We start from the raw sequence: 26,990 nt of genomic DNA, 5'->3' as shown, positions 1-26,990 counted from the left end.
CTCATATATGTATTTGAATTGTTATTAGACACGTTGTATTTGGAACTAAATAGAACTATTATACTTAAAAATAATCCGTGTTCAATAACCAAATATAGAGAGAGCATGCTCAACACGACATAGAAGAATGCATCAAGAGAATTCTACATTTAGTATATTTTGAAATTTATAAAAACAGTCTGAACTATAATCATCCAAACATTTATACTTTAAAACAATAATGTTCAGAATTAAACTAAGATCATTTAAAAAAAAAATAATAAAAATAGTTAAAAAATATAATATTTTTAGCATATACTTAACAGCTTTACGAGAATAAAATAAACATAAGTGAGTTGTTAAAAAAATCTCATAATTCGGAATGAGTAGTAGGATATGAAACTGCATATTCACATTTAGATATAGTGTTACGTAGCATGCCATTTATTCCCATGCGTAGATTCCATTCAATCGGCAAATTCCTGAAAAAAAATTAACATTAGGTGGCCACATAAAATGTAATTAACAAATGAGTATCTACATGCCATTCGCAGTAAGAATGCATTTGAAAATTATATGATAAATGTGACAATGTGCTTGTTTCAGCCTCGCGCATATGGGCTGTGTAATGACACTGACTGACTGAGGCTTTTCCCAGAAGGCACAATATGGGGCTCTTAAAAAAATAAGCATAAAAAATTATAAAGATGTAAGTTGTAGACCCTCATGTGAACCTCAACCATATTTCGAGAATGCTCGACTTATATGTTAGATAAATAGATAGATAGATACTCTTTATTGTTTCCTCCAAAAGATTACAATAGTAAACTTATTATAAATATAAACAATTACAAGAAATAATCACAATGAGAAAACAATGGGCGACCTTATCGCTAAGAGCGATCTCTTCCAGGCAACCTTTGGATGGAGAGGAGTAATTATAAACAATTTGGTGGGAGGCACGATGAAAAATGTTTATGAATTCGTCATGATGGGCTAACTGGCCTGTTTTCATTCTCATCTATCACCCTTCACTGGTGCTCCGCCAGCGTATCCCGTTAGCGCAGGCGGGGTTACCATACCATTTTCACCCATCAAAAAAAATAGAATTTCGGTGATGTTTTAAGAGGGACGCTGCAGCCCATCCCTCGACCATAAAGTCCCTTAGTCATATAATCTATTGAAGCGGTAATTTACTAACTAGAATAAAAAATATACGCTAATGTACTATCATCTTTAGGTTTCATTTTAAGCATGCTTGTAACATATCTACCTACTGCCTTTTATATTTATTACAATATCATTGCTTTATAAAAGTATTGGAGGACACTGTGTACTTACATGAGACCGTGTGTGTATGTGTGCTTAGCATCGTGTCTCGTAGAGCCCGGAGCGGCCGATGTAGCGCACCCATTTGATCACATCGTGATCAGAATAGTTGAGTTTAGGCTCGAATACTTTCAAGTAACGGACCTACGAATAAAACAGACGGATTTATATTACACCTATCCCCCGATTTACACGATACTTGTTTTACACGTTTTCGCTTTTACACGGTTTTCCAAATAAGTTTTTTTTTTTTTTTTGTTTTTATCGCACTCTACTAAATGCTATTGTGTTTGAACACGTGCGCTGTGTACACATCTCACGGGGAATCCCGAGCTTATGTGCTGACTTGCTGCACATGCACACTGTGTCTGTATTTCTTCGCATAAAATTAAAGTTTTATCTACGGAAAATTGTATTTGAGTGAAAGTTTCACAGTGTCAGAAAGATTTAATTTTTCATATTCGTAAATTACAAGTGAGTGCATAATTAAGATTTTTATAAATTAACATAAATAAAAAAAATTATAGGCTTATAATGTCGAAAGAAGTTAAAAGAAAAGTTATTTCTTTAGAAACTAAAATCGAAATTTTGGATCGCTTACGAAAGGGAGATAGAGTAGTAGATGTTGCAAAATCATATAACATGAACGAAGCTACAATAAGAACTATTAGAACAAATGAAAATTTTTATTTTTATTTCTGTGTACACCTAAAAATATTGAAAAAAATCACAACTGTTAAATAGTAAAATTATGCATTTTCTGCAAGCTTTTCGATTTACACGGTTTTGACTTGAAAATTTTTAATTTTCGATTTACACGTTTTTCTCAGGAACGTATCTACCGTGTAAATCGGGGGATAGGTGTACATTGCGCTGTAAAACAATATCAGTGAAATCATTTCAATCATATTTCACATAGTAAATATGATTGAATAACAAAACCTCTAAACATTTTGAAAAACTGTAACTAAACAATTTAATAAATAATAATAATAAATTAAATATTTATTTTAATATTCAATAATATTGGCTTGATAAATTAATTACATAGTGTTAATTAAATAAATAAATAAATTATACTTAATACATTAAATGACATTGACATAATTAATTAGTTTTATATTTGATTGATTTATTTAATTGATAATATACATTAGCTTGATTAATTAATTTAATAAATTAAATATATTGGCTTGATAAATGAATGGACCTGATAAATTCATTTAATATTTATAGATTACAAATTCTGTTTCTCATCAAGTGAGAATATAAATTTACAATTGATTGAATGTAAAATGAGTTGTTAATACTTAAATAATAACTCGAACCTTAAAACCAGAGGGCGCGAAGGGCACTTCGAAACCCATTGAGATGGGTGGGCGCGTCCACTTCTTCTTGGTATCCGTTTCGAGCAGCTCTATTTCGGCTGACAGCTGCGTTTCCTTCATGCCCGCCATGCGTTTGATTCTAGGAATAATCAAATTAAGTTTTACAAAGTGATGTCACAAGTGCAGTAAATTTTTTTTTTTTTATTAGTCAACTATAACAGACGCCATGAATTAGAAAATAAAACGCCCCAAATATTAATTTGGAATATAATATCTAGCCATTAGTAAATCATTCAAATTTATGCAGCCATTTAAACATTTTTGGATTATCAACTATCTACCCTTATCTCGACTATTTAGGAAAGGTATAATGTGTTTTTATGCATCTTACACAAGATTTTGGCAAATGATTTTGGTGAACGTTGGTGAAAAAGAAATAAAGGATTATTTATATTTATTATATTATATTTATAAATAAATAAATAAGAAAAATTGCCCATCTCTCAATCATTAAAGTTTATTAAATTGTAACATCTTCATCATCATATCAGCCTTTAACTGTCCACTGCTGAACATAAGCCTCACCTTTGCCGGGTTTTGCCAGTAGTTGCCACGCTTGACAAGCGGATTGGCAACCGCAGTTAGGCTACAGATATTTTAAGAGGGACGCTGCTGCCCATCCCTCGCCCTCCCTTATTCGCCTCTTACGACAACCACGAGAAAGGAAGGGGTGGCCTATTCTATGCCGAGACCACATGACCATTGCAACATATTCATACTAAATTAAACAAATAACTACTATATGTATGCATAAATAGAGTTCAACACAAAAGAGCACTTACTTCCAAACGATTGCATTCTCGGAGGCCTTATACTTGGCCTTGCCCTTCAAACATATCAGCTGGACCCCGCTGGTGTTCAGTGGCGTGGGTATCTTCACCTCGATCTTTTGGCCGAGCAGTGAGGGCTTGAAGTTGCTCTTCAGCACCACTTTCACCTCCATCTTGGTGCGGCCGACCTCGCGGACGAGGGGAATCACGCGGAATGGTAGCGATATGTCCTTTGTCGTACGGTATCTGAAAGATAAATTGTTAAACATAAATACCAAAACACCCAACAAATTTACTATATATTTTCCCAGAGGGAGACTTTGTACAAAAGTCGTTTGCTTGGGCACCTCTGTCCCATTCGTGTTTCTACCGTGAAGCAGTTGTGTTTGCATAGCTGTTTCGGTTTGAAGGGTGCGATATGCCAGTGAATTTACAGGGTACAGAGGAATAATACCTGAGTTCTCAGGAATAGCAACACATGAGGAAGAAACAGAAGGACATACACTGTTATGTCCATGGCACTGCTCATGTCTATAGGCGACGGTTACCACTTTCCATCAGGTGAGCCGTCAGCTTATTTGCCATTCTAAGTTGTATAAAAAAAACTATTAGAATGTTTTGTCACTGTTTTTTAAATTGAAAAATTACCAAAAAAAAAGGCAAAACATTTAGATAGCTAATAATTATTGCAGTAAATACATAAATGTTAATTTTGTAAATGAGAAATCGAGAGTTAAAAGGCGTTAAAAAAAATGTATCGTCGAAATTTGAAAATCGTGTAAGATCAGGTTCGCGTAATTTGGAGTAACTTAAGTCCAATTATTATCGTATTCTGTCTCTATTACTGACCTCATGAGCTCGAACTCGCCGTCGGGCGGTATAAACGAGATGGAGTGTTCCGTCTCGAACTTGCTGAGCTTGACGCACTGGTGGAACTGGCAGTCGTCGATCACCACCACCGGCTTGCCCGACCGCGCCGGGTCGCTGTCCGTGTTGCCCGATATACCGCCTGCAATAGCCGACGTTTTTCATTCATTCACACCATTAAATGACGTCGGGGGGAAAGGGATTGTTAGTAATGGAGACTGAGAATCCCATTGCTAGCAATATACCCAACCAGGTCGACCTCGCGGTTCCCCCTGGAAACTATCATGGTTAATTCCTGATGAATTCATCATGATGGGCTAACTGGCCTGTTTTCATTCTCATCTATCACCCTTCACTGCTGCTCCGCCAGCGTATCCCGTTAGCGCAGGCGGGGTTACCATACCATTTTTAATCATCAAAAAAAAACAAGATGACGTCACATATCAGTGAGTGATCACTGATACCCCACCAGCGTATACCAACAGTGTAGGCGGTGGGGAGACGGGGAAAAGGTTTGTTAGTAATGCAGACTACCAGTGCTATTGCTAGCAATATACCCTGTCAGGTCGACCTCCACCTGGTCCCCTGTGGAAACCATCGTGTTGAATTCCAGGTATATTCACCACGATGGACTAACTGACCTCTGCTTTCATCGTCACCTATCATTCCTCACTGGTGCCCCGCTAGTGTATACCGTTAGCACAGGCGGAGTTACCATTCCATTATCAAACATTACAAAAAAAAAGTACAGGCGTGGTTACTATTCCATTTTAAAACTAACAATATTCTTTCAATTGTTTCTTTTGCCATATATCAGAAACTACATCTAAAACTATTTCAAATTTCAAATCGATATCATTTGACGACAGACAGACAGCCAGTCAAACAAAGTAACACCACAAGAGTTCTTTTCTACCTTTTTGGTATGAAACCCTAAAAAACCAGATATCTATTTTTTTTTCATACAACTTAGAATGGCAAACAAGCTGACGGTCCACCTGATGGAAAGTGGTAACCGTCGCCTATGGACATGAGCAGTACCATAAACATAACAAAGTATATTGTTTTGCCCATGATACCCCCTATGTGTTGCCATTCCTGAGGACTCAGGTGTTATTCCTCCGTACCCAGTAAATTCACGCCATATCCCACCCTTCAAACCGAAACACAGCCATGCAAACACAGCTGCTTCACGGTTGAAACACGAATGGGACAGAGGTACCTAAGCAATCGACTTTTGTACAAAGTCTCCCTCTGGTAAATCTATACAATACATTGAAAATATTTTAATTTATAACGTAGAATCGTGTCTAGTACACACAGTAATTGCAAAGCATGTCATCTACTTTACCACACGTAATAACACAATTTTATAAATTTTATGTTGTATTATGAACATCTTATCTATTCTTATGAACATGTTGTGTGTGATTAGTAACAAACAAATAAACGATATATATATCCATCCCTATGGTTGACAGGGAGAGAATGCTTTTAGGTACGCCATGTACACATATATGTACTAATGAATAAATAAATAAATTTCGCTGTTGCACGTATACTGGACAATTTTGACCCTACGAATTGATTAGTTCTCTATAATTTGTTGATTCTTTGGAATGATATCATAAAATTCATGAAAATCTATCTATCTACTTTTATACTAGTATATGTATTACTTGTATTTATATAAACTAACCGTTCCCTTTCCCTTTAGCTTCCATTACAATTTTATCATTGATGCCAAACTTGCATTCTGGCATACCAGATAGGTATGACTTCATCACCACTTTGCCGGCGACGTGAGCTGATAACACCTGACCTGTTACAAATGAAATAAATATTAAGTTTAAAATTGTCTCAACTTAGACAGCACTTGACTGCAGAATCCCAAGATTTAATTCCAGCCTGGTTTTCCAACCCCAGTCTAAATTGTCAGTAATGTGGCCTACTATATTCCACTGCTAGCAATATACTCTTACAAGTCGACCTCCACGTGGTCCCCCTGGCAACCATCTTGCTGAATTCCAGATTTATTCATCATGATGAGCCAACTGACCTGCTTTTTCATCCTCGCCATTCATCTCTCACTGGTGCCTCGCCAGCGAATACCGTTAGCGCAGGTGGGGTTATCATTCTATTACCATCCAAAAAAGAAACCCCAATTAAAAGTTGCCCGACTGATCTATTATATGATATTTTGTTTTTTTTTTTTTGATAGGTGAAAATGGTATGGTAACCCCGCCTGCGCTGACGGGATACGCTGGCAGAGCACCACTGAAGGGTGATAGATGAGAATGAAAACAGACCCGTTAGCCCATCATGATGAATTTATCAGGAATGGTTAACCATGATAGTTTCCAGGCAGAATCTCGAGGTCGACCTGGTTGGGTATATTGCTAGCTATGGGATTCTCAGTCTCCATTACTAACAATCCCTTTCCCCCACTACTAGTAGTAGTACAGTGGTAGTACACTAATAGTAATGTAATAGTTAAGTAATAGTAGTGCAGTAGCAGTTAAGTAGTATTAAAAATGAGGAGCAAAAGGGATTGTATGTAATGATGTCTAACAGACCCATTACTAGCAATATACCCCTATTAGGTCGTGGCTGTGTTTCAGTTTGAAGGGTGGGATATGCCAGTGAATTTACAGGGTACAGAGGAATAACACCTGAGTCCTCAGGAATGGCAACGCATGGGGAGTATCATGGGCGAAACAGTATACTCTGTTATGTCCATAGTACTGCTCATATCTATAAGCGATGGTTACCACTTTCCATCAGATGGGCCGTCAGCTTGTTTGCCATTCTAAGTTGCATAAAAAAAAACCTCCAGATGGTTCCCCCTGCAATTATCACAGTAAATGCTCATTGAATTCCTCACAATGAAACAAGTGACTTGCTTACATCATCACCTATCATGTAACTGGTGCCTCGCCATCGAATATGGATAGCGCAGGTGGAGTAATCAGTCCATTTTCACCCATAAAAGTAGTAGTTGTAGTATAGTAGAAAAGTAGTAGAAGTAGAGTAGTAGTATAGTAGATTAGTAGTAGTGTAGTAGAATAGTAGTAATGTAATAAACATACCTTGTGGGGACATAAGTAAGTTGACATATTCAAGTACATCCAGGAACAACTCATTGCGTCTATATTTAATACCCTCCCGACGCCACCCTATCTGGCCTGTTACCTGTCGCCAAAAAATAATAAAAATAAATTAATAAAATTACAATATTCACAAAATAAAAAAAAGGAGACCCAACTCATAAATGTATTGGGCACTAATAAATTCTAGATGTAATTTGTCCTATATTAAAGTAATAAATGAGATAAAAATGATTAATAAAGAATGAATAATACTAACTCGGATAAGAATAATCAATATTATTCTTATTCTAACATATTGTGTGATGCAAATAAAGCATTTTCTCTCTCCCTCTCTCTCTCTCTCTCTTTGTTCCTTCCCTCTCTCTCTCTCTTTTTCTCTATCTCAAATAGCTGAACAATGAATTTACCTGTGACGTAATCTGTGCCTGCTCTTCTTTGGACGCAGATTTGATGCCCTGCTGTGTAATGAATGTTTTCAAAACACCCGTGTCGGAGTTTTGTGGGTAACCAAAGTCCAGGATCTCTGAAAACAGAAAACCTATATTTGTACACTTCTGCAAAATACTCATAAGGTGGCTGAAAGATGATGAAAAGGACAACTGTCCATACCAGATCTAGATTGATCAATTTCATCAATGAGTCTAATGAGGTGGCAATGAGGTAGCAGATGAAGCTTTGAAGACATAATTGCTAGCAATATACTCTATCTGGGCGACTTCTGTATGACCCCCACTGGAAACCATAGTGGTTAATTCTTGATTAATTCATCACGATGGGCCAACTGACCTGCTTTCATCCTCACCTATCATGCCTCACCGATGCCTTGCCAACGTAAACCGTTAGAGCAGCAATCCCACCTTTTCATTATCAACAATTATAAAAAATTACGCACCATCCAAAAGTTCATAGATGAGGACAAAATTATTCTTGATATTCTCTTCGGATATCTTGCCGAAATAGGACTGCATTACGTCAATTATCTTGAGCAAGAACTCGAATACCATCGCAGCGTTCACATTCTGTTTGGTGACTGCCGCCAGCCAGATGTTAGCGCGCTGCACATACAGAAATATAAGACGTGATGATACAAAAAAAAAAATCATAAATACGGGATAACGTCGACATCTTTGGCGCCCTTTTAATAGAAGCATTCTACTTGCCAATATTTTTTATATCACTGAGGTGGTAAAGAAGCATATAGCAAAATTGGTTCCTTTGTTTTTCTTTTATAACATAAAAGCTAACAAACATACAATCCGTCTGATGGTAAGCGTGTTGAAAACTGTGATAATTGCGATGCAAATGCGGCTAAACTATCATATATTTATAAGAACGACGAGAACAATAAAATACATATTATGTTTTCAACATCCATTTTACTGTAGCCTATGAACGTCTACAATACCAGGAGCATTACGCACGCGCTGCCAACCCTGAAGAAACTTCTTTAGCTTTAGTCCTTTTTTTGAAGACATTTGACGATATTGACGTGATCTTTGTATATAACTATGAAATATTAAAATTTTACTAAAACTATACTTAAATTGTTTTTGTTGATGATAGATTTTCTTGAAAAAATTACAATTTTTTTTTCGTTGCCTTTTAAGCAAATTTTAAATGAGAACTTCAACTGATCTATATTTTTTGTGGCACAATTACGTTAGCAGTTCTGAAGGGATTAATCAAATACCTCGTTGGTCTCACATTAACTTTAATAATTAAATATTTAAATACTTAAATAAATTATTTATCTGTCTTTCTATCTAATACTCATTTTTTTTTTTATTCATGTAAACTATGTCGGTTTTAATAGATTTTTCTATCATGACGGTAAGAAAGATAAGGTAATTTATGCCGCGAATCTCAAAATGCTTTAACAATCAAATCTAAATTTCTTATAGTTGTGGTAGTTTCTTCAGGGTCGACAACTCACACATGACACCTCTAGTGTTGTAGGCTACAATGACACAGTGGTATATTATAAAAAAATACTAATGATAATCATCATCATCATATCAGCCCTTAATGGTCCACTGCTGATCATAAGCCTCCCCCTTGGGACGTTTTGCCAGTAGTTGTCATGCTTAGTAGGCAGATCAGCAAGCACAGTTAGGCTTTGGAAATGTTTTAAGAGGGACACTGATGCCCATCTATTGCCCTCCTTAGTCGCCTCTTACGACACCCACTGGAAAGGAAAGGGTGGCCTATTCTATGCTGGGACCACATGGATACTAATGATAATAAATATTGATAGTTTTTTTTTATACAACTTAGAATGGCCAACAAGCTGACGGCCCACCTGATGGAAAGTGGTAACCGTCGCCTATAGACATGAGCAGCACCATGGACATAACAGAGTATACTGTTTCGCCCATGATACCCCCCATGATTGCCATTCCTGAGGACTCAGATGTTATTTCTCTGTACCCTGTAAATTCACGCCTTCAAACCGAAACACAGCAATGCAAACACAACTGCTTTACGGTAGAAACACAAACAAACAAAGGTACCCAAGCAATCGACTTTTGTACAAAGTCTCCCTCTGGTCTTTCTTTAATAAATTAATAATTTGTACTTTACCTTGATGTGAAAGAAGGACGTGCGTGCGATGTTGGTGACGGGCGAGCGGACCTGCTGCCGCGCGTGTATCACGTTCACACGGAACGCGTCCACTGCATTGCGCCCGATGTCATCTCGGTACACGCGCGAGATAAGCACCTCGCCCTTGTGGTTGTATACGAACAGGCCCCCGATCATTTTGATTTAGGCCTGGACAAGAGGTGAAATAACTTTTATATGGTGGTATGAGGGAAAGGGATTTTTAGTAATGGGCTCAAACAAACTCATTGCTAGTAATATTCCATATTAAGTCTAATGTAATGTAACATAATATAAATTGAACTCTCTTTTCTGCACTTAGGCTCTATATATCAAGTCTATCTTCATGCTGTTAAAACACTGTTGTGATTTCCAGGGGAAAGATCAACTCTCATGGGGACCTCTGACCACTATCATAATAGATATAATTAGTATAGTTATAGTGGGGGAGAAAAGAATAGTTAGTAATGGGGTCAAATAGCCCCATTACTAGCAATATACCCTATCAGGTCGACCTCCACATAGTTCCCCCTGGAAACCATCTTGTTTAATTTTAGTTGATATCATCAGGATGGGCTAACTGACCAGCTTTCATTCTCATCTGTCATCTCTCACTGCCAGTGTATACTGATAGCGCAGGCGGGGTTACCATACCATTATTACCCATTTTAAAAAAAAGTATAGTTATAGTAAATTCATCATGATAAGCCAATGGTGACTTCATCATCATCTATCATTCCTCACTATGTAGCCAGCATATAAAATAGTAGACAGGATTATCATCCTAGTAAATCCCTCTCCAGGTTGATTAAAAAAATGATTAGGAAGACAAAGCATGATACAATAACACTACATAAACATAATATTTTTAATAATAATAATATATATAATTTATAGTGGAATGGAGTTGATTTGCCTATTTTTTTTTACAAATATATGTTATAATTATTGAACAAACATTTAAATTTAAATAGAAATTGTCAATTTCTAATCCAAAAAGGAGAGGTCAGAGATATAAAAGGTAGATGAGATCAAAAAGTTTTCAAGCGCATTATGGCTAAAGACGGTGAGGGATAGAAAAACATGAAATAAACTGGAGGAGGCTTTTGTATCTAACAAACACATCAATCCCGCAACTATGGTACAGCATAGCTATTAAATTTGCCAAATATCAAGTCAAATAATAAAAGCTTTTAAATTGAAATGCCCATTTCTAACTATCCCTCATAAGGAGGGGTTTCGCCAGTAATTGCCACGCTTGGCAGGCGAGTTGGCAACCGCAGTTTGACTTTTGATGATGCTTTGTGAGGAATGCTGCTGCCCATCCCTGCATCATAAATTCCCATTGTCGTCTCTTACGACACCCATGGGAAGGAGGTGACCTATTCTATGCAGGAACACATCTTTATATGATTGTAATTTTTATGAATTGGAGAGTACAGCTTTTGTAACAGTTAAGGCAAGTAGTTTACTAGGCATACAGATGATACATAAATTTTAAAAGTAGGTACTTAGGACGAATGTTCCATTGCTAATTACGTTTGCGATAGAATTGCCAAAATTGCAAAAATATAAAATTAGGACAGTATTATAATTTTTTTCGTCAATAAACAGGGTAGGTGGTACAGGTTAACAAATCATATTAAACTAACGTATAAAATCTATTGGAGTCTTTTAAAAATAAAAATTAGGAAGAAATTTTATTTAGAATGTAAATGAAATGAAAAAATTAAGCCGAAAGATTAAGAATCAATAAGATAGAATACGGCCAACGATCTATATGAGTAAATAAAGTTTGACAACCAACCTGATTTATGCTGAAAAAACACATTAGGTATAAATAAATTTTATAATATTCTCATATTAATCGATGGATTAATTAATCTCATTTCATATGAAGAATTAAACATAAAATGACAATACCCGTAGCCGCCCCCAAAATGAAACGTCAATAGTTGCAGTGTAATCCCTCATTCACACAAAAGTTATTTTTATATATAGTAACATAGATGTAATAAGTGTCAGTAAAAATTTTCAGAAAATCGTTTAACCTCATTACTATATAATTTCGTATAAAAATATATTTAAATTTTTTTAAATAGAGACAAGTAAATACCTTTGGTAAATACAAAAAAAATCTTCTTTTTTTTTTTTACAAATAACTCTTGTGTATATGCGGGTTAAGAACCATAGATAATAAGTTATTTTTCTAATTTGAAAGCAAAAGGAATAAAATTAATACTTAATAATATACCCTAGAAATTTAAATTCATTATTTATTCATGTCATTCTATTTCAAAAACTATATAATCTTCATATGTACGAATTATGACTAGTAAAGAAGGTCTTCCAATCCAAAATTCTACTATCGACCAATTTTGAGGATATGCGACTTTAATTACATATAATATGACATCATTATTCTAATATCTATTATAATAAAAATTAATGTTTTATAAATAATCCAGATTAAAACTCATACCTATGTACATTCTTTTTTTCTGCTGTTAGCTTCAAATTTTTTTCTGTTTGTTATGTTTGGTTATGCGTATTGAACAAGTAATCACCACAGACTAGGCATCTCTTTATACTCAAGTACATATGACTAGCTACCTATATATGTAGGTACGATTTTAGTTTAAAAACATTTTGATTACTCCCTCGTTCAGTGTTTGATTACGTCGTGAATACATAGCAATTCCTATATAGGCAGCTAAAAAAATAAAGATATATAAATGTTGAATATGAGAATTATTTTATTAGATAATTTCATAAGTATTTAAATATAAAAGGTTTTTTGTGCTACAAAAATGTTGAGATATCTTATAATTTTCGTTGCCGTTACCAATTTTTTTGCTACCGGTATGTATGTCGTAAATCCAGGACCCCAATATCCACCAACAAAGGGAGAGGTTTGGCCAAAACCCCAATATGAGAAAAAAGAAGACAAATATTTTACACATAACTCTTCATTTATTATTACGGTAAGAAAAATATATTTTTGTTAAAATTATTGATTTTTATCACCAAGATATTATTGTACATAAACATAAATAGGACATCTAGTGAACAGATAGCTCAACTGATAAGAGCACTGACCTCGACATGGCGTGGAAGATGCGGGTTCAAAACCCGCCCGCTTTGAATTTTTTTCAATAGTTACTTGATTGTTATAAATAATTGTGGAAATATGATTTTTATATTTTAATCATATTTCTATTTACTATATTTTAAATAAAACAAAGTAAGAAAAGGCACAGTTTATTATAAATAATTTATTATAATTATTATTATTGGACATTATTCTTAATAAACATGTTTAAGTATATTTAAAAACATTCAGTGTGAGATAATAGATCATGGCTGTAACAATACCGAGAAATTAATTAGTCTCCTATCCTACTAATGTTATATAAGTAAATGTAATGGTGAATTTATTCGTATGTTTGTTACCTACTATCGACTCAATCACCATTTAATAGCTAAATGGATTTAAATAAAATTTTAATACATGGGTAGCACACAGGACACTTTACAGACTGATTCACTCTGTTGTTGGTTCAAATTGACTTCAAATGTACTCAGCAAAAGTGAACATGTAATGAGCGACAACGGTCGAAACTCAGCCAAAATAAGTGTGCTTGGCTGAGTTTCAGTTATAAATATAGTTTGTGAAATATCAGCAAAATTATTAGGATACGTAGTATTATGGAATAGCTACGTATTATTAATTGAGACAATGGTACTAATAAAGATGATTTTATACCAAAATTTCTTTATCATAAAAACTAATATTGTACATCTGCAACAAAATTTAGTATAACTAAGTACTAAATGATATAAAAAAAAATATTTTCACTCATCAGCCGACAAACTACACCTGCGATATACTAAATAAAGCAATAGAGAGGTATGCATTCACTGTCAGAGCATTACACAATATGGCCCGGCGATCTAGGAAAAATAAACCACATAGACATAGACAAGTTCGAGGAGCGCCGACCACGGAGAAATATGAGGAAGTCCACAGAACTCATGCTTTGCAGAAAATGGAGATAGTGTTAACTTCGCCATGCGAAGAATTGCCGCATTTGAATATGGATGAAAGTTGTAAGTTTACTATAATAGTATGTACTCGAAAAAATTATTTCCCGAGTGCGACGTACTGTTCAAATAGTTTATCCATTCGTCGTTAGCTTTAAATTCCTAGTTTTTTGTTTATCTTATATCTTCATTTCAGCCGTTAATTGTCCATTGCTTAACATAAATCCAGCAATTAAGAATAAACAAAACATATATAATGGATTACCCCCGGTACAAGGATCGAGGTCTATTGCTAGACACATCGCGATGCTATATATCGGTGTCGAATATTCTAAAGGTTTCCCCATAAAGGGAGTTTTGCCAGTAGTTACCACGTTTAGCAGGCGGGTTAGCAAATGCAGTTAGGCTTTTAGAGATGTTTTAAGAGGGACGCGGCTGCCCATCCCTCTGTCATTAAACTCTCTTAGTCGCCCCTTACGACATCCACACGAAAAGAAGGGATGACCTATTCTATACGAGGATCACACGGCTAATTTTATCTTTTATAGCTACCATTAATTTAGGTTAATGACTTGATGATTTTGCTAATGTTATGACAATAATGATTATATAAATTATTGATTGATAACTGTCTTCCAATGTCTTTTTGGCTGAGTCCTAGGACTCAATTTGTATATCAAAATTATTGGTAACTTAAAAAATGTTTATGCCTAATTACCTATTATTTAGTATGTTACGCTTTGTTATGTTATTAACAAATAAATCAGTATGTATTTTATTTCTCTAAACACTCGCAGTTTGTTGGCGATAAGCAAATATTTTTATCTAATTTGTGTATCAACCATGACAAAGTGGTCACAAACAACTCTTAGCGATAACCCGGTTAACGCATGATGACTATTGGCTCATTGCAGGCTTTGTTTATTATATTTATATATGTATTTATGTATGTATAGCCAGTGATAGTAATAATATATATATATATATATATATATATATATATATATATATATATATATATATATATATATATATACAATAGAATGGCAATCGTATCTGCGTTATCACTATACGTTAGCATATGAGGGATGGTAGGTGAGGATGAAGTCAGATCAGTTTGTTGTATCAGCCGTTAGCTGGGCATATCCTCCTCCATAAGGAGGCTTTTACAATGCTTGCCAGGCAGGTTGGCACCCAGTTTGGGACATAGCCATAAGGGGGGTTTCGTCACGCTTGGTAAACAGGTTGGCAACCGCATTTTGGTTTTTGATGATGTTTTAAGAGGCCGCTCATCCCTCCACCATAAGCTTTCTTAGTCGTCTCTTACAGCACTTTCGAGAAAGGATGGAGTGGCCTATTCTATACCGGGACTTACATGGCTACAGATCAGTTTGTATTACATAAATTTTATAAAACATTATTAATATATTGTTACAGACAGCCTTACTATTGATAGAATATCGATACTGAGGTCTGAGTCCGTATGGGGTGCGCTGAGAGGACTAGAAACGTGGTCACAACTTTTTTACCTCACGGATAATTACACTGTAATTATTAAACACTTTTTTTTATTATTATTATTTTTTAAAGGGCTTTTACCTTTTTCAGGTATATCAGTCCTATCGTACCCTGAACTGATTTCTCAAACAAAACTTTATCTACTTTTCCTAGACGCGGAGAGAGAACAATTAATGGGCATCAATAATTTACAGAGATGTTCAAAAATTTCTGGTTTAAGTTCAGCTAACATAGATTGAATAAGACCAACATTAAATTTATTTAAGTTAAAGTGGCGCATGAGTTCTTCTCTTTCCTTCGTGTTAATACGACACTCTAATAGAATATGATGCACATCAATTGTTTATGACATGTTTGGAATTTATTTTATTATGATATACTACTTTTATTCCAGCAATTAAGGATAAACAAAACACATATAATGGATTACCCCCGGTACAAGCATCGAGGTCTGTTGCTGGACACATCGCGGCATTATATATCTGTGTCCAATATTCTGAAGACATTGAATGCCATGGCCATGAACAAGCTAAATGTATTCCACTGGCATATCGTCGATGACCAAAGTTTTCCGTATCAGAGTGAAAAGTTTCCGAATTTGAGGTAATTATTGCTAAAGGAAGAGTATCCTCTATGGAAGAGTACCATAATTATTTCAGCTTTATCGCATGATCATTAAATCATTCGTTAACTATCTATTGCTAAACATAGACTTTCCTTACAAAAAAGGGTTTTGCTAGTAATTACCACGTTTGACAGACGGTTAGCAGCCAGGCCCTGATGCTGTTTTAAGAAGCATGTTGCTGCCTGTCCCTCGACCATTAAGTTCCCTTAGTCGCCACTTACGACACCCACGGGGAAAGAAAGGGCTTGTCATTTCAGCTTATCCATTACCTATTACAAAAAGTGGGTATACACCTTATTTTCTCATAAAGAAGTACTCAGCCATTTATATTTTTATGATACTTAAAATGGCAATTAAACTAATTGCCTATCTAATGGGAAATTTTAACTCTCGCGTAAAGGCATGGATATTACAGAATACACATACACTGCTATACCCATGATTGCCATTTTCGAAGACTATAATATTGCCTCCCTACCCTGTAATTTCACTGCCATATCCTGTCTTTTAGACATTAATCGATCCCCGGGCTGAATTAGGTTATATTGAATTTTATTGATCTAAAATAAACTGTCTCACTGGCATAAACCTTCGGAGGTAACGGCTAAAGAACAGTCTTTTATTCAAAGTTCAAATTGGATCCTATAATTTTTAGGTTTATGTACATCTAACCATATATAGCAGGTTCTAGAGATGTTTAAAGCGTAGACAAATTAATACAAGTCTATATGCCGTGTTAGCTTGTTAGATTTGAAGTTATGTAAAAGAGACAATTTGATTTAAATCGGTAGTCATAATAATATGTGATTCTTGATCTAAACTAACCTTATATATATATATATATATATATATATATATACTATATTATATTATATACCTTTATTTTATATATAAGATATTATATATATAAGTCGCGCACCTGTTTCTTAGAAAAATCACTTTCCCTTTAAGCTTCTCCTGCTGGTTGCTCTGTTTGAGTCATAGATTGCTATTTGCTCTTTTATTGCAGTTGTTTTATTTAATTGTTTTATATAGTAATATTTTATATATGTATTTATTGTATGTATACATTTATTTATTTAATATATTATGTGTATGTTTATATTATATAAATTTATCCAATATTGCTTTATTGTTTTCTCTATTCAAAAATGCACCGCCTACGTATTTCTCGGTTTGCCCAATGATTGACTAGTAGAGAACACCGTCCGGTGTTAAGTCCGCCAAATGTACACAGAATTTTGCTGTGCATTAAAGTTTAAATAAATAAATAAGTGTCTTATATCCATAGCGCTCTCGGTGCATATCACTCTTCCATGATCTATACGCACGAAGACATCCAGAAGATCATAGCATATGCCACGGAGCGAGGAATACGGGTTTTACCAGAATTTGATGTACCAGGTTTGTTTCGATTGCATTTTTCTACTTCAAAGTTGGTTTGATTTTCTAAATTTTATAATATTATTATTTTACTAATAATATTATTTATTTTATAACGAGACATTACATATTTGCCTGTAATATGCAAATTATGACCCGTGGAAGGGGGGGGGGGGAGGGATTTTTAATAATGGGGGTTAAAAACCCTATTACTAGCAATATACTCTATCAGGTCGTCCTCGTGGTTCCCCCTGGAAACCGTCATGACTGATTCATTGGTGAATTTGTCACGATGAACTAACGGAGATGCTTTATCTTCACCTATCATCCTTCACTGGTGCCCCACCGGTGTATACCGATAGTGTAATCAGGGTTACCATTTCATTATCGTCCATTGAAAAAAAACAATGGCCGGGAACTGATAAAATAATCGAAATATCAAAAACTATAATCATTATCACAACGATATAATCAGAGTAAATATCTCATTATAAAAATGAATAATTGTTAATGCCATGACGAAAATTTAAAACGATATTTGTTTATCGAAGTGCCTAATTACTTATTTATTACTCTATAGGACACACTCGGTCCTGGGGCGTAGCATACCCTGACATCCTGACGAAGTGTTACGACAAAAAGAACGTCATAGGCTTAGGACCCATGAATCCCATAAATAACGCCACCTATACAATGCTCGGGCAATTATTTGAAGAAATACAAGAATGGTTCCCTGATAAATATTTACATGTTGGCGGTGACGAAGTCGAATTGAATTGTTGGTAAGATAGATATTTCTTTTTTTTTTGTCATATTCTTTCAATATTAAATGCTTAGGGTTAAGGAAAAGAGACAAATTATAAGAACTATTGAGGTCAGAAGGGAAAAAATGTTAGTACACTTGATACGACACGACGAACTTATGAAGATTATAATAGAAGGTAAGATAGAAGGAAGAAAGGGACAGGGGTAGACCAAGACATAATTACACCAGATAGATCAAGGACAAAGTTTATATTATGTCGTATCAAGAGGTGAAGAGACTCGCTGAAAATCGTAATGAGTGGCAAGAGCTCCACCGACAAGAGCGCAGCTCTTAAATAAAATAGATAGATAAGTAGATTCTTTCAATGACAACACCTCCAGTACAATTTAAATACTTAATTTAGCTTTCTTCTTACATTTATTCATACTTTCGACTATGTTTATTAACAAAATTAAATCATAAATGAAAAGCTTCATTTGTATTGTTATTATTTTTTTTTCTTATTTTAGTTCATTTTAATTTTACTTTAGTTTATTTTAATTTACTTTACATAATTTAAATTTTACTTTAATTAAAAAAAAAAAAACACTCGAATTCCGTGATCAATACCATTAATGCATTACAGGAAATCAAATCCTGAGCTTCAAGATTATATGGCTAAACACAACGTGAGCGCATATCAACTACATGCAATCTTCATGCAAAATGTTATACCTTTATTACAGAATAAATCGCTTCCCATCGTGTGGCAAGTACGTTTAAATAAACATAATATTTTTTTTTTTATACATAAAACAGCCACATTGTAAAGTTCATAAGAGACGGCTGTTTTCTACATAATCTCTTAAAGTCTGACGGTGACTGGCCAGTCTTTTACATAGCTGACCCAAAATCAATGGCGTACAATCCCATAGGGAATGACTATGTTTAAAATTCTATGCTCAATTTTCAGGAAGTGTTTGATGAAGGTGTTCCACTGTCGAGTGATACTATTATTCAAGTTTGGAAAAATCAATGGGTGAATACCATGGTTAAGGTGAGTGCCATGTGAGAGGAGTGATATTATACTCGTGCAGAGGGAGACTTTGTACAAAAGTCGATTGCTTGGGTACCTCTGTCCCATTCGTGTTTCAACCTTAAAGCAGTTGTGTCTGCATGGCTGTGTATCGGTTTGAAGTGATCATGGGCAAAACAGTATACTCTGTTATGTCCATGGTACTGCTCATGTCTATAGCCGACACTTACCAGTTTTCATCAGGTGGGTCGTCAGCTTGTTTGCCATTCTAAGTTGTATAAAAAAAAAAAAACTCGTACAGGCTGTGTAAATTAAATCCGTGGTTAATAAAATTAGTATTTTAATAGTATTTTTATATGTATATAATTAATTTAATTTATAACTAGTAGTTAGGTCTACTGATCAACGTATGGGATATAAAAATCATAAGATGAAAAGTAAGCGTTTATATATATATGTATATATAATTAGTAAAATTCATTATACTCGATAAAATAGTTTATTAGTACAATCCTAAGGAACTTTTTTTTATGCAACTTAGAATGGCAATGGATGAAAAGAGGTACCCATCAGCTATAGACATGAGCAGTACCATGGACATAACAGAGTATACTGTTTCATCCATGATAATCCCCATACGTTACCATTCCTGAGGGCTAAAGTGTTATTCCTCTGTACCTTGTAAATTCACCGCCATTTGCAATAATATAAATTTTCGTCCCTCTGTGCAAAATTTATTTATTTATTTATTCTATTTTATTTGCTTTATCTATCAGTCAGTAGTATTATTAAAAATATTGGCTTGCTTTTTAAATACACTTAATAATAAAAAAAAAATCCAAATTTGCAGATTCTTGAAGCTGGTCATAGGCTCATATTTTCCGCGAGCTGGTACCTCGACCACATAAAGTCTGGTGGTGATTGGACAGACTTTTACATAGCTGATCCAAGATTAATGGTGTACAATGCCACAGGGAATGACTCTTTGCTGGATAACATTATTGGCGGAGAGGCTTGCATGTGGGGCGAGGTGGTTGACGATGCTAACGTTATTAACAGGTTTGATATTTATATATATAAATATATAAATAGTTGTTTATGTATATATACATACACATATAAAACTATATAATGTAATCTCATTATTTAAACTGAAACGTAGTATATAAGCAAGCTGTATTAGTAATTTTGAAATAGTCGACAAAAATGTTGATAACTACGCAAGATATTATTAAGTTCACTCAATTTTTGTTATTTAGTGTCGTATATTAAAAATTAACATATTAAAAAAAATGATGCCATTTTTATTGTTATTATTTTTTTACAACAGAGTATGGCCGCGAAGTAGTGCTGTAGCGGAACGTTTGTGGAGTGCTAGTCTAGCTGCCAGTTACCGCGCCCGAAAAGATGCTTTGACAGACGCCCGCCATCGACTAGAAGAGCACACGTGCCGTATGAACAGGAGAGGAATAGCCGCCCAGCCACCAAATGGACCTAGTGCTTGCGTTACACATATACATCAATAATTACATTATACATATGAATAATAAACTATATTTTACAATTATGAAATTGACTCCTTTTTTTCATACCAATAGTAGCAAAGACAATACGATTTGCCCATCTCCTAATCGTCATAGGTTATCGTATCCCATCTACGTAGTATTTATTTCATGCTGATGACTGTAAACATTTGCAAAATCAAGGGCTTTACTTACCAAAGTTTATTAGAATTAACCTTTGTTATTAAATAAATTTTCTGACTGGCTATATATTTTTTTGAGATTAGATTTTTTTTATATGAGACTCTTAATTATTTTTACTGATTTTTAGATATTACAAAAATATTTTTTTCGCAATACCTACCCACTATAACTTATCTATCTACCCGGAGAATGTATGTAAGTATGAGAAATTATTTTGTTCATATTTCCCGCCATTTACTTTAGATCCTGTAGCGTGTACATAAATGATTTTTTATCTCACTCTAATATAATATATGTTGATCTGTGTTTTTCTCTTTTATTTTACTGATGTGTATATTTTCATAATATTTACAGTTGCAGTTAAGTGTAACGCAGTTTACTTACTCTGTAGACGACCACAACATAGCCCCAAATAATAAATTTGCGTATTTCATTTTCCGTAAATATTAGTAGTCTTTAATTATTTTAATAAATTTTATTACAAGATCTTAATAAATGTTCGTTTGAAAACGTATTTTTGTTATATTATTATTTTTACTATTTGCACAAGTTCACTCCAACCCACAGACATAGAGGGGAAGGGATTATTAGTAATGAGGTTGAACAGCCCCATTGGTAATAATGTACCCCATCAGGTCGACCTCCACGCGTTTCCTCCTGGACTTCACGATATGCTAATTGACCTTTGATAAACACCTTTCATCTGTCACTGGTGCACCGCCAGCTTATACTGATAACGCAGCAGGGTTACCATTGCATTCTCACCCATTAAAAAAACCCATAGACATATAATAATGATTATTATTGTCTGTGCTCTATCATTAACAAAAACTAGTTGACAATCTAACAAAACTGTCGGAAAAAAGCGCGGGAAACGTTTAAAAAAGCGGGAGTGTTTTTTGATCTTCTTTAAATTAATTTTATTTTTAATTATATAAGGATTAGTTTTATTTATATATTGTGTATTAGATTGTATATATAATTGTATATTTTGTAGTAATAGTGTTTGTTGCTGTAAATATTGGTAAGTAAATTACCTATATTAATTAGACATTATGGATCCACCTATAGACCCTGGGGGGACAACCCCCCAGGTGTCTGCAAATATAACTATCCCATTTAATAATAGTTTTGATATATTGGGTGAATCTAGTATGGACACAGATGGTTCTAGCGTTGCAAGTTCTAAACGTAAGCGAGTACGTGGCGAACGTCGCATTTGCAAACATTGCAATAAAAAACGAAGGAGGCACACCAAAGGTCTCGAATCTAAAATTAAAGATAGTGATTGTCAATGTATTGAGGATGAGAATCAAACTCTAGTATCAATACCAGTTGTAAATAATACCGAGTCTGTTAAACCTGCTTCTCCACCCAGTACTTTAAGCAGAACTTTGTACAATGCCGAGGATGTAGCTCCTTATGTCGTTCATGTACAAAAAAATGAAACACATCCTAATGATAACACTACATTACATCCTATTGCATTTGGTCGCTTTTTACACACTAATAAGATAAATAATATAGTGAATGGTAGCCTCAAAAGAATAGGAAGAAACCGTTTATCGCTTTCTTTCTCAAATTTTGAAAATGCAAATGCATTTTTAAATAATAGTCACTTAGAAACACATAATTTTAAGGCATTTATACCTTCTTTCCATGTAACCCGTATGGGAATTGTGAGGGGTATTCCTAAAGATTGGACAGAAGAGGAAGTAATCCAAAATATATCAGTACCTATAGGTTGTGGGAGAATTCTAAAAACCAGAAGAATTAAGAAAAAGACCATTAATGAAGGACAACCAAGTTTTATTAATACTGAAACCATTGTTATTACTTTTGATGGACAAATATTACCAAAAAGAGTATTTATGTTTTACACATCATTAACTGTAGATTTGTACATTTACCCCACTATCCAATGCTATAACTGCTGTAGGTTCGGACATGTCAAGATGCAGTGTCGTTCAAATCCTCGGTGTTATAAATGCAGGCAAAATCATACAGGTGATAAATGTGAAGTAGATGAGGAAAATGTTTCTTGTATCTTGTGTAATGGTTCTCATTCAGCAATTAGTAAGAAATGTCCTGAATATGCACGTCAGAAAGCCATTAAAGAAACAATGGCCCACAGTTGTGTTTCTTATGCTGAAGCATCAAAATTTCATCCTCCCACTTCTAAACTATATTCAGATGTATTAACATCATCATCTCCGTCCAATAAATCTCATTTTCAATCTTCTTTCCTCAAAGAGAAATCATCATTACCACATATTCAATCATCACATAAAAAAACAGTTACACTTAAACCACGCTCTCCTCAAAAAGCACAACAAGGATATGATCGTTCTGCCCATGAAGCCATAGTTAAGGAATATAATATTCCTGCTCCCTCTAATGGTTGTGCATTATCATCAAATAATATTGACAATAATCAATCCATCTTTGATATTATTCTCATGCTTATTAAAGTGTTATCGCAATCGAAAATGATACAAACAACTTTACCACCGTCCAACGATGCCATTTACAATGTATTTTCTCAATTATTAACTTCTCACAATGGATTACAAAGTCCTAATAATTCAGTGGAACTGTCGTAGCATAACAAACAAGAAATCAGACTTATTTTATTTGATTAATAAATATAATCCTTTTATAATAGCTCTCCAAGAGACTTGGTTAAAGCCAGGATATCCTTTTAGGATTTCAGGCTTTACAAGTCTCCGTGATGATAGAGCTGACGGATATGGCGGTGTTGCCATATTGGTCAAAAACTCCCTTCCTTTTTCTTCTTTTTCGCTTCCTGTATATAGCGGCATTAATGCAGCTGCTATAATTATAAATGGTATCTGTTTTGTTACTTTATATATTCCTGATCCTACATGCCAAATATATTCACAACTAGAACAATTATTTTCAATTTTACCTAAACCTTTTCTCGTAATGGGCGATTTTAATGCTCAACACCAATCGTGGGGCAGTTCTACTTCTAATTTTTATGGTGGAAAACTCCTGACGATAATTGACACTTACAACTTATGTATTATTAACTCAGATGTACCAACACGTAGAACTGCACCGAATGAAGGGTTTAGTGCTCCTGACATTTCAATATGTTCTTCTGATTTAGCTTCTTCACTGTCGTGGTATCCTCATTCCTCTACTTTCGGAAGCGATCACTTTCCCCTCATTCTTTCTTTTCCAATTTCCATTCCCTCAAGTCGAAAGAGTGGTCCTCGGCTTAAATATAATTTATCAAATGTAGACTGGAATATTTACAAACAATATTTAGATAATAAAATATCGGAGTTACCTATTGTTTACCATGGAAATGAACATCAATGTTGTAATGACTTGATGATAAATATGAAGGAGGTTGCTGATTTATTATTTCCTGTTAAAAATAGTGCTTCAGGGAAAATTCCCTCGCCACCTTGGTGGGACAAAGATTGTACGGAAGCAATTAAAAATCGTAAAGAGGCTGAAAAAAATTATAATAATTACATGACACCAGAAAATTTTGAAATTTACACCGCAGTTTCACGTTCTACTCGAAAACTACTGAAAAAAAAGAAATTAGAAGGCTGGAGAAGATTTTGTTCTTCTATCTGTCCAGAAGTTAATTCATCAGTCGTTTGGAATAATATTAAAAGATTCAGATCTGCCTTTAGTGATCATACATCACGTTCTGCACTCGATTTAACTTTAGCGAATAAATTTTTAGATCGTCTTGCTCCTAGTTATGTGCCGGAATGCCTTTACAATATTTCTCTATCCGTCTCTGACGAATTATTCGAACTTGACTCTCCTTTTACTCTAGTAGAACTTAAAGGTGTTCTAGCTTCTATTAAAGACTCTGCACCGGGAGAAGACGGTATACCGTATTCCTTTTTTAAAAATGCTAGCGATGCGACATTAATTTACTTTTTAAATATAATTAATTCCATAATTATTTCGGGAAATATACCTACTTCATGGAAGTCTCAGATTATTATACCATTTCTAAAGCCTCATAAACCACCTTCTGAACCATCTTCATACCGTCCTGTTGCACTTTCCTCTGTCTTACTAAAGCTAGCTGAACATTTAGTGAAAAACCGTCTAGAATGGTTTTTAGAAAGTAATAACTTACTATCCCCGAACCAGTTTGGTTTTAGGAAAGGTAAGAGCACCTTAGATAATGTGAGCATTCTTATTTCAGATATTCATATAGCTTTCTCACAAAATTTGTCAATCCTCTCAGCCTTTTTAGATATAAATTCTGCCTATGATAATGTAATAATTTCTATTTTAAAAACTAAATTACAAGCTCTAAATGTACCGGTAATGCTTTCTAATTTCATTATTAATATTTTATCAGAAAGAACAATATATATGAATTTAGATGAAGATACCAAATTATCTAGAACAGTATGGAAAGGCCTTCCACAAGGATCTGTTCTCAGTCCAATCTTATTTAACATATACACATACGATCTAGAATTATTCCTTGATAAATCCGTCAAAATTTTACAATATGCTGATGATCTTTTATTATATTTTATTGCGAAGTCCATAGAATCTGCTTCTGCCAAATTATCTGATTCATTAGATTTGTTAAAAACGTGGTTAGATGCAAATGGTCTTAATCTTTCTGTAACCAAGAGTAGTGTAGTTTTGTTTTCAAGAATGAGATCACCGCAACAAATTAAGGTGCTTTATGATAACTCATACATTCCTATAAAGACTGAAATTAAATTTTTAGGTATCGTGCTAGATAATAAATTAACAGGTCTGTCCCACTGTAATTATATTTCTACGAAATGTGAGCGTAACCTCAACATTCTTAGGTGCCTTGCTGGAGTTTGGTGGGGAGCACATCCCGTTTCACTAAAACTTGCTTATAATGGTCTTATAAGGAGTGTCATTGATTATGGAACTTTTTTGTTAGCTCCAGGAAGTTCATTTGCTTTTAAGAAATTGGATTTAATTCAATCAAAGGCCTTGAGGATTATCTCTGGAGCAATGAAATCAAGTCCAATCAATGCTTTACAGCTCGAAGTCGGTGATCCACCTTTGGTTTTAAGAAGACAATATCTATCTGATCGCTTCTTTTTTCGTTGTTTACAATTATCTGATCATCCGCTTATTCAAAAGTTATCTCAACTACATATCTTTATTTCGTCTTCATCTTATTGGAAACATAAAAAACCTCCATGTTTAATACAAAGTTATGAAAAATATAAATCCATAGAATCTCCCACTTTTACATTGTTCTGTTTTCCCATTTATAAATGCTCATATCAATCTTTAGTTTTATCTCCTAATATTAAATATGATTTTGGGTTATTAAAAAATGATTCAGAATTGAATGCCAAATTTATGTTTATAACTGACATTGAATGGAATGAATGGCACTACATCTTTACTGATGCATCAAAACCAGACAATAGCGGTTGTGTAGGTGTGGGTGTGTTTCATTCACAATTTAATATCGTTCAAAAAATTAAACTTCCACCGGAGTCTTCAGTTTTTACCGGGGAATGTTATGGTATTTTAAAAGCTGTAGAATATATACTTTTAATGAAATTACATAAGGCAATAGTTTTCACTGACTCTATGAGCTCTTTGCAAGCTCTAGCCAAATATCCGTTTAAATCAAAACCAGTTTATCCCATTATTTGTGACATAAGACAAAGTCTTTATCTTTGCATGTTGAGAGGTTATTCCGTTTCTTTTGCCTGGTTACCAGGACACAGTGGTATTAGCGGCAATGACAAAGCTGACCTTATTGCAAGAGAGGCTGTAACTTGTGGTGATATGTATCCGTATCATAATTACTGTAGTGACCTAGCTTGTCTCCCAAAAATATATTTAAGGTATGCCTGGAAAGAATATTGGGAAAAAACA

The 26,990-nt window shown here is 34.3% G+C and overlaps 2 protein-coding genes across 2 annotated transcripts; one reads left to right on the top strand and one right to left on the bottom strand.

Moving 5' to 3' along the window:
- Nucleotides 1-264: 264 nt before the first annotated feature.
- Nucleotides 265-12,006, bottom strand: LOC113519942 (AP-2 complex subunit mu). The gene is made up of 11 exons (XM_052902240.1): nucleotides 11,849-12,006; nucleotides 10,024-10,212; nucleotides 8,336-8,498; nucleotides 7,851-7,966; nucleotides 7,423-7,525; nucleotides 6,033-6,155; nucleotides 4,316-4,475; nucleotides 3,479-3,712; nucleotides 2,637-2,775; nucleotides 1,321-1,452; nucleotides 265-461 (listed from the first exon to the last, which is right to left on the bottom strand). Exons 2-10 carry the CDS (start codon nucleotides 10,198-10,200, stop codon nucleotides 1,345-1,347), a joined length of 1,323 nt encoding a protein of 440 aa, XP_052758200.1. The 5' UTR covers nucleotides 10,201-10,212; nucleotides 11,849-12,006; the 3' UTR covers nucleotides 265-461; nucleotides 1,321-1,344.
- A 643-nt stretch (nucleotides 12,007-12,649) lies between these two features.
- Nucleotides 12,650-20,964, top strand: LOC113519915 (beta-hexosaminidase subunit beta-like). Its single transcript, XM_026905142.3, has 10 exons — nucleotides 12,650-13,025; nucleotides 13,908-14,151; nucleotides 15,523-15,632; nucleotides 15,998-16,206; nucleotides 17,520-17,632; nucleotides 18,192-18,393; nucleotides 19,003-19,129; nucleotides 19,330-19,413; nucleotides 20,243-20,451; nucleotides 20,723-20,964. The coding sequence occupies exons 1-10, from the start codon at nucleotides 12,852-12,854 to the stop codon at nucleotides 20,916-20,918; spliced, it is 1,668 nt and encodes a 555-aa protein (XP_026760943.2). The 5' UTR covers nucleotides 12,650-12,851; the 3' UTR covers nucleotides 20,919-20,964.
- The last annotated feature ends 6,026 nt before the right edge of the window (nucleotides 20,965-26,990 follow it).

The sequence above is a fragment of the Galleria mellonella genome, unplaced genomic scaffold (genome assembly GCF_026898425.1).
Source record: "Galleria mellonella isolate WM207_F2 unplaced genomic scaffold, CSIRO_AGI_GalMel_v1 utg89, whole genome shotgun sequence".
NCBI classification, from domain to species: Eukaryota; Metazoa; Arthropoda; class Insecta; order Lepidoptera; family Pyralidae; genus Galleria; species Galleria mellonella.
This window is presented reverse-complemented; position numbering and strand designations above follow the sequence as displayed.